Source organism: Rhamphochromis longiceps, linkage group LG8 (genome assembly GCF_057381845.1).
Source record: "Rhamphochromis longiceps isolate RC_006_pf linkage group LG8, R_longiceps_female_GT1.1, whole genome shotgun sequence".
NCBI classification, from domain to species: domain Eukaryota; kingdom Metazoa; phylum Chordata; class Actinopteri; order Cichliformes; family Cichlidae; genus Rhamphochromis; species Rhamphochromis longiceps.
This window is the reverse complement of record NC_140564.1, coordinates 28,717,202-28,725,900: the sequence shown is the minus strand read 5'-3', so window position 1 is coordinate 28,725,900 and position 8,699 is coordinate 28,717,202. Positions and strand designations below refer to the sequence as shown.

Below are 8,699 nucleotides of genomic sequence, written 5' to 3'. Positions count from 1 at the left end.
TTGATAACAGAGGTCCTCTGAAAAAGTGATCACTGCAATTGTATTGCATGCAAATATGTCTGGTTCAATATCATTTTCCCTGCCCATGTGTTCAGTGTTGATCTTTCTGTCTGTTTGCCCCTGTGGAAAACTCCTCTTTACTAAAAAAACAAAAACCAAACAGCACACATCTTCCACCCTGTTGTTTATGTTGTTTGTTGATGTCTTTCTTGCGAAGGGTTTCTTAAAAAAGAATTTGAAGCAGACCCACTTTCATGGTTTAAAAGAGAGATTCTGTACTTATTTTGTACATGTATAATAAATCAAGATGTTTTTAATTATTTTGGGTGCTGAAATAAAGCATGTGAAGTGGTCTACTCAGTGGCAGAGTTTTCACTGTCCTGTTTTGCAACTGTTGTGAAACTGAGGTTTTAGAGAAGATAGCTCACGCTGAAGCTGTTTTTTGGGATTTTTTTAGAGAGCTAGGTCTCTGGCCGAGAGATACAGAAGCAATTTTGTCCATGTGTTTAGAAATCAACTGTTCCACAACAGTTGCACTGACTACTTTTTGTTAAGCAGCAGTGAAAACAAGGCCAATATACCAAACTCTAGCCTTTTTTTGTGCCTAAAAAAGTTATTGGCTCCTTAGCTAAATTTCTTAAGAAACCAAACCTAAAATACTGCAAAATGCAGTTTGAATTATCAGTGAAGCAGCCGTAGTTGTTTCCTTGTCACACTGAAAAACAAGGAGCTAACTTTGCAGAAATGAATGCTTGTCTCAGAAGAGAAAACGCCCATACCAAATGAAGATACACCACCAGCGACTCCTTCTGGATGTCTAATGCAACAACGGCTGCTTCCTGCAGGCAAAGCACAGAAGCAAACTGGAATGAAAATTACTGCTGCAGTGCACTGCAAAGCTGCTATTATTTGCAGGCTTCATAGGCTTTCATCCTGCAAAACCAGATAAAAGCTGCAACCCTTTAAGAAGAGGGTGAACCTCTTTTTGATCCAGCCATAAGTGATGAATGATCTGTAAACTGTTGAACTGATCTCCTCTTCATAGTTTGCTTTGTCACTAGACAATTTACTGGCAAAACTGATTAGTGGTTCATACTGTCACAGCCCAACTCACCGAATGTGACGAGGTGATGATGATGAGGATGATGAGGTGACTTAGAAAACAGATATTTATAGATAAAAACAACATCACTCGTGTAAAGCCGGTCAGGATAAGAAGCAAACAAAAGAAAGAAAACAAAACAAAATCATGCTGTGAATCAGAACATCACAGCTTACTTGCATAGCAGAGACAACCCACATGTATCTCTCTGCTCACGGCCACTTTGTTAGGGTTCAACTGCTCATTAACACAAATATCTAATCACCCAATCACTTGGCAGAAACTCACCGCATTTAGGACATGGTGAAATAAATCTCCTTCAACTCAAGCAGATTAGGTAAGAAAGGCTATTTCAGTGACTTTGAATGTGGCATGGTTGTTGGTGCCAGACTGGCTGGTTGGAGTATTTCAGAAACTGCTTATATGCTGGGATTTTCCCAGCTTTCCCAGGGTTTACAGAGAATGTTTAAAAAAGAGAAAGTGGTGAATGGCTGGACTGATTTTTGGTGATAGGAAGGCAACAATAGCTCAAATACTTGTTACAATCACGTTCAAAGAGCATATTTGAACAAGAAATATGTTGAACCTTGAGGCAGATGGGCTACAGCAGCAGAAGACCACACCAGGTGCCAATCTTGTCAGGTAAGAACAGGAAAGTGAAGCTACAATTAAAATGGAATCACCAGAATAGGTCAGTAGAAGAGTGGAAATATATCGCCTGGAATGAGCTCCATATCCAACTAATCACTGTTTAGATGCCAGAGCCCATCTGAGTATTGTTGGTGACCATGCTGATCCCGTTATGACCCCAGTGTCTTCCAGCAGGATATCACACACCATGTCACAGTTGCTCTGATCTCCTCAAACTGATTTCTTGAACATGACTTCATTGGTACTCAAACGGCCTCCACAGTTACCTGAACGTAATCCAAGAGAGCACCTTTGGGATGTAGACATTCACATCCTGGAAGTAAAGCCAACAAATCTGCAGCAACTGTGTGATGCTATCATGTTAACATGGATCCAAATCTCTGAGGAATATTTCCAGCACCTTGTTGAACCTATGCCATTAAGAATTGAGGCAGTTCTGAAGGCAAAAGGGACACCAAACCAGTATTATGAAGGTGTAACTAATAAAATGTCCAGTGAGTGTATACAAAACTATAGTAAGAAATAAGAATAAAAAAATATCCTGGTTTTTTTTGTATATACAGCATACACACAGATCCAAATTAAACATACATTTGAGCTCATCTTTATCCTTTCTAGCTCTCTTAATGCTTCAGCTGCTGATTCTCTAAAGCAAAGTGTAAACAAAGCATTTCTACTTTGAGCTCATAAAGCAGAGCATGCGTGCTGCAGGTGCTGAATGCCAACTTTCAAACCCTACCTCTGCCTGACATCTACTGCATGTACAACCTGTGTTTAAAAGCATATCTAAACTGAAGCTGTCCCTTCTTATTTTTTATTGTATTACCACTAAAGAAGGATAAGATGAATATAAAGAATGGATATTGAGCATCTTTCAGGTCAGTCATAGAACATGCCAGAGTAAGAACATGATTTTTTGCTGGAATATAATAATACGTGAATGAATAATAATTCATATAATATACATTTTTAGCAGCCTGGGTTAACCAAATCAAATGGATTTCTTCCAAAGTTTGTCCAACTAGTCATCACATACCCTTTAAGAAATTAATAAATATAAACAAAATATTTTATGAACCAAAGAAATATTTAATCCACAAAACATGCTTCAGTGTTTATAAAATGACCCATGTATTAGTTTACAACGTGCGACAATAATTAGTTTGATATACACAACATCTGAGCTATTAGTATACTATTCATTTACTTTAATGGAACCCAAACAGGAAGAAATTATAATATCCAAATGCAAATATAATCCACAAACTGTGTCTCAGAGAGGTTATTAATAATACTCCATGTGTTATATCTTATCCATCGCTGCTCTCACTTCCTGTAAACACACACAAAAAAATATTCTTAGAATAATCAGCAACACCGAGCAGAATCAATGCGGAGGAGAATCCTGTGAATGGGCTTACCTGGGCAGTGTGTCACTGTATGGATCTCTACCAAGAGAGTAAGAAAATAAATACAATTAAAAACTACTTTATTTATTATGATTTATTACAACTGTTGGAGAATAACTCATGCAACACAGCAGTAATAGTGACACTAACTTCACCAACAGCAGATGGCAGGTGTGATGAGATGTTAGTACTTATTCTTTATATGCTATACTCTCATAAACAAAATACTTCAGATTGTAAACTGCTGGTCATACAAACATATTTGAGTATGTAGATTTTCATTTGGTAATTTGTGACGGCTGTTTGGTTACAATTTCTATTGAAATGGTGTTGATTCATGGACACAAGAATGACTTTTGATGTAACTTATTATAAGCTTCCTTTGTTTTACAATACTGAGCAAAAGACTTGAGTCACCCCTCATATACATACAGTATGTATTGCTTCTGAGGAGGAAGATGTTTTTGTAAATATTTAAAGTTATCTTTTTGGAAATCTAGCAAAGAACTTACACATGACCTGAAAGAAACAGCAGGTTTGGGGATGCGTTTCAACAAGTGGTGTTTGCAAAATTGAAAGAACTGAGAAAATAGAAAAGTGCTGTCAAATTTCCACCCTGCGATACTATTTGGAAAATGACAGGAGAAGCATACCTGATCAGAACAACCCAGTGCACCATCAGAGCAACATTAGAGTGGTGTTACATTAGGTTCTTATTGTGTACCTAATAGACTGGCAGCTCAGTGCACATAACTGATAGGAATTAATGGGTGTGGTGCTTACTGTTGGGCCATGATGAGTGGGATGCTGTCAGACTGCAGCGGGGAGGCCCTGTCTCCAGTCCGGCTGTTAAACATGGGCAGTGTGGAGAGGGGTGGAGGCACCCCTCTGTTTCCAGCCATGGTCCTCAGCTCGTCAGTGTTCTCATGGATGGTGTAGTGGTGGTACAGCTGAATTCTGCAGCACACATCACATACAGATTTTTTTTTCTGCAAGCTTGGAAATATTTTTGCTGCACTATATTTCAGATTCATTCTGTGAAATATCACTTATAATGCTGTCTTAGCTGACTGGTAGTAAAAAGTTAACCATCAGATCATGTTTTAAATTGAAAGACAACAATCAGGTTTCAAAATCTGTTATAAACAAAGTACTTACTGGTTTGTTCTTGCATTCCTTTTGCCACTATAGAAAAAGAGTAAAATATCCGTTTAATATTGGATCAATCAAAAGTCTAAATATGTTTAAATAGATTCCCATCCTTGGTGGAATTTATCCCACTTGGATGACTACATAAAATCCCAGTAGAGGGAAGAGGGAAAAATATAGTTTGGCATCCAAAGCCTTTACATATTTATTCAGAGATTAGATTTAAAATTAGATACATACATTCCTTCCCTTCTGCCAAACATGATGTAAGCCAGCAGCAGAAACAGGATGATGGCGAGGATCAGGGGCACAATCACTGTCACGATGTAGTCTGGGAAATAGTCTCTGTTTGGGGGAGACTCCAGAGGTTTGAAGTCCTCTCCAGCCTCCAAAATCCCTGAACCCATAGTGGGAGCAGGTGGCTTCGGCTTCATCTTTGTCAGATCAAACTGCAGGAGGAGGAAGAGCATTAAAATGAAGCACAGAGCAGCAGATGAGATAAACAGCTTTATGCTGTTTGCTTCTGCTTAGTAGTTAATGAGACAAAATGAAATAATCAATTGAGGCTTTGATCATATATATTTATATATATGTTCCTTCTTGGGCGTGCATCTTTTCTGGCCTCACCAGCTCCGTCTTGCACCAGGTGATACAGTTGCTTGGATTTATGCAGAAGTGGCATTCTCCAGGGACTTTGATTTTGGCCTCTTCCTTGCACTGCTTTTTGTTCTCCGGTGTCAGCACCCTCAGGAGACATTTGGAGAAATACTCCTCTGACCCTACCTTCACATACACACTGTCACAAATCAAATTTGACTAAATATGCATTTTTTTCCAAAGCAAGTTCTGTTACAGCAGCAAACACGGTGCTAATAAAATACAACAAACTTAAGTAGTAGTACTAAAAAAAACATAATTTTAAATAAACCCAGTATGTATAAGAATGTACAGATCTAAGTTTACCCTTCAAAGTGCCCTGCAAGAGGGAGTGGAACTCTGCCACCACGATCGAGGGCGTTGGTGATGTTGATCGTTTCCAGGGTCTCTGTGTCCCACAGCTTCTGCAAATCCTGCTTTATCTCATCCTGAACAGTAGAGGGCAGCACTTTTTCAATCTCTCTCAGCTTGATGAAGACTTCGACTTGATAGGGCAGAATCTTGTCTGTAAATACACCGGCGAGTTTCGACATTTGACACACCCTCATTCATTATAACTATTATTTTGGGACTTAAACGTAATGGGACGGATTCATCGCAAATACCTGGAACGACTTTGATTATGAGAAGGTGTCTGACTGTGTCATAGCTCCGCTGGTTGGTGGCATAAATCTGTCAGAATGAAATGTAATATTATTAAGATTATGACAGTTCATATGCATTCCAGGAGCACTTTTTGCAAAACTTGAATGTCCGCTTTTCCATTTGCTGTCAATTTCCCTTTAGCTGCTGTCTGCTCATTAGTGTATGAAAAACGTTTTTGCTTACAGTAACAAAAAGTATCTGTTTCAAAACCAATTCGTTATTATATATCTAGAGATATATTAATAATTTAAGACTTACACTAAAACGAAAATAAAGAAAATAAAGCGGTGAAGATTAGTTTAATATCTTACATTTTCTGCTGTATAGCTGCTTAATACTTTATGTTCACTGTTCTGTAAAAAGAAAAGCGAAAAAACAAAACAAAAACAGGATGAACTGTTTAAACAAAAGCAAAAAATTAATGCACTTAAAAAATGGCGTGTAGTTTGTTACAATGGGAAAAGTTTTGAATCAGAATACAGCTGTGTTCTGTGTTTACACCAAAAATTTAGCATGTTTTCTAACTGAAATAAATTCTGTTTGGTTGAGACTAAAGTGTTACTTCTGACATTTGTATCTCTTCTTCTTCAAAGACAGCTTACTTCCTGAATTTTTAACGTTGGTTCAAAATAGCAGCTGAAGAGAAGAGGCCCAAGGCTTTTGTCTCTGGGGATTTGACAACAAATCCTGACAGCTGTTTTTGATAGCCGCATATTTTTCATATTTGTCTCCACTGTAGCTGCGCTGGAATGTTATCTTTGTTTGGCCTACCATCACGACAGAAGAATGTGCAAAAGTAAGGCCAGAGGTGAATGTTAGATGTGCAGCATGGAAGAATATTGTGCCAATGTTGGTGTAAATGATGATTTCACACCTCAATTATACTTTTTCCTGGAGACATTGGTGTGCCATACAAGAAGCCGTTGTCATAGGGGTTCCTTTGGGTGAAGCGCAACCACTCTGGGAGGTCTGGGAAATTCTGTTTGTTGCACTTAAATATTATGGGGTCGTTGTACAATATGCCTGATTTGCAAAACACAAAAAGAGCAGAGAAAAACAGCATTAACACATGTGGATGTCTTATCCTTTTAACTGAATTTAGATCATTCTGTCTCACCGTAGACTTTGCCCAAAGGTTCAAAGTCGTTCTGGAAAGTCTCTCTAAACAGTTCATGTGTAAAAAACTTCCCCACAGGAATGGTAACTTTGATGTCAGAACTGGCCTCAAACAAACTGGCAGAACACACTGTGTGGAAGTGTAAAAAACACACCAGACAGTTTATAAGAAGGGTCAAAAAAGGCAAACAAAACCTTAAATCTGACATTAAATAATGACAACACACACATCCTGATGCTAGAATCCTACGCACAGTCCTTAAAAGCTGATATCAAGGGCGAGTGTTTTTACTAAATAACACAGAGTTGATAATTAATGTTGAGGAAGGTCAGCGAAAGTTGTTCTTTGATGAAGCTAAATAATTTTACGAGTGAACTTGCCTGTTAAAAAGAAGACCCAGCTCCCACAGCCTGCCATCTTGTTTTGGGTTTTGATTGACAGAACCAAGTGGAGAGGGGCTTGGTCACTGCAAAGGACATGTCAAAACTATTTTTGTCTCACTTACCTAATAACATCCGGAAGGGTGACTGTGAGTCTGTGAACAGTAGGCCTTCGAGGGATATTTATGTCCTTTTTGTTGATATACAGTCATATAAGTCATATACAGTCATTCATTTTTGCTCAGTACGTTCGCACATGTATCCATTTGCCTTTAGTAGTTAATATTTGCCTTATATTTCTCCACTAATATATTTAGGTCTCAAACACTGTTGTTGCAATAGTGCAATAGGCTAATGAAGCTTAGAGTGATTTTGCTACCTAATGTTTTAACACTTTAGGTATATTTATCAAAGTTTATTTTGTTTCTTTAATTTCAAAAAGTGTGTGATTAGATTTTCAATTCATATGAGGGCGATATGATTAATAAAAAAAATACCATTATTACCTTTCATTTTTTCTAGAAAATTTACACATTATTTTCTTACCGAGAAAATATATATAAATAAACTGAGTTTAATGCAAATTTAACTCAGCTCAGCTCGTTTTGGAATTTGAACCTTCTGATCAACCAGCATGTTACTGTGTGGAGTTTGGATGTTCATGCCTCTCCCTGTGGTTGCTCTGTCATAGACTAGCATCATATCCAGAGTGTACACCCCCTTTCACCCTCTATCAATTAGGATTGGTTTTACACCATGGGGCCAGTGGGCAGTTACATTTCCCAAGGGGGTCACATGAGAAACTGGGTGTGTTGTGGAGGTCCCTCACCAATGTGATAAAGAGGTAAAATTAATATAATTGACTTCAGCTTATTGGTGCTGCCCTCTAAACAGTCCCAGTTTCTCATGTGGCCCTTTGGGAAAATTAATTGCCCCCCTCTGCTCTAGACACCGCAAATGGAGAGAAAATTGATGAATTGATGTAATAAGGAGAAAGGACACTGGTATATAACTGACTAACTTTAAAGCCACTTAATTGTGAATTCCTTTTTTTGAAGACCGTGTAAAACCTTTTAAAAAATATTTAAAAATGTTAGAAGAACGTAAAGGAAGGATTTTATGCTTAAAATGTTTACATAATGTCTTGAAGAGATTCCAACTGAAGCTGAACTAGGACATGGCTGTACTTTTGTGTAAAATACTATTTTTTTTTAAACCAAAAGTTGGTCAGTATATGCCTTACTTAACCAGGTAAAGCCCATGTTTTAGCATTCTTTTGCATGGGCATTTGCCTACACAGACCCTACGTGGAAGAGTATGCAATAAAAACAAACGAACAAAACAACAACAAAAGAGCACCCAGCTCATCATGGATCACGGATGGGGCTGTGCATAGGTTGCATTGCCAGGTATCCTGTGATTTCACAGATCTGTTGTTTGTGACACTGCCCCCTGGTGACAGTAAACAGCTACAATATGCAGGCGACGGTCTGCAAACGAACGGTCTGTGTTCTACAGTCATAATGTGACACTCATGCAAAAGCACGAAAAAGACATGAGTCATTAAGAACACGTTGTATTTGTAGGGT

The 8,699-nt window shown here is 38.1% G+C and overlaps 1 protein-coding gene across 4 annotated transcripts; it reads right to left on the bottom strand.

The window, feature by feature from the left end:
- Positions 1–2,828: 2,828 nt before the first annotated feature.
- On the bottom strand, positions 2,829–8,458 carry sgca (sarcoglycan, alpha). Of its 4 annotated transcripts, XM_085416900.1 has the most exons (12): positions 7,111–8,454; positions 6,731–6,859; positions 6,488–6,636; positions 5,925–5,966; positions 5,574–5,640; positions 5,275–5,473; positions 4,939–5,107; positions 4,552–4,760; positions 4,321–4,347; positions 3,946–4,119; positions 3,175–3,201; positions 2,829–3,086 (listed from the first exon to the last, which is right to left on the bottom strand). In XM_085416900.1, the coding sequence occupies exons 1-12, from the start codon at positions 7,145–7,147 to the stop codon at positions 3,080–3,082; spliced, it is 1,236 nt and encodes a 411-aa protein (XP_085273026.1). In that variant the 5' UTR covers positions 7,148–8,454; the 3' UTR covers positions 2,829–3,079. The 4 variants fall into 4 exon arrangements, with proteins under 4 accessions (XP_085273026.1, XP_085273029.1, XP_085273027.1 ...); XM_085416903.1 differs by lacking the exon at positions 5,925–5,966 and having other exon boundaries at positions 2,830–3,086; positions 7,111–7,589; XM_085416901.1 differs by lacking the exon at positions 2,829–3,086 and having other exon boundaries at positions 3,171–3,201; positions 7,111–8,458.
- Between the last annotated feature and the right edge of the window lie 241 nt (positions 8,459–8,699).

Bases quoted from the DNA above. Each gene is read 5' to 3' on its own strand.
- sgca (XM_085416900.1), bottom strand. From the start codon at position 7,147: ATGGCAGGCTGTGGGAGCTGGGTCTTCTTTTTAACAG. The intron at 4,120-4,320 runs GTAAGTACTTTG...TGTGTGCTGCAG, and splicing joins AGGAATGCAAGAACAAACCA to AATTCAGCTGTACCACCACT. The intron at 3,202-3,945 runs GTAAGCACCACA...CTCTCTTGGTAG, and splicing joins CCACTCATCATGGCCCAACA to AGATCCATACAGTGACACAC.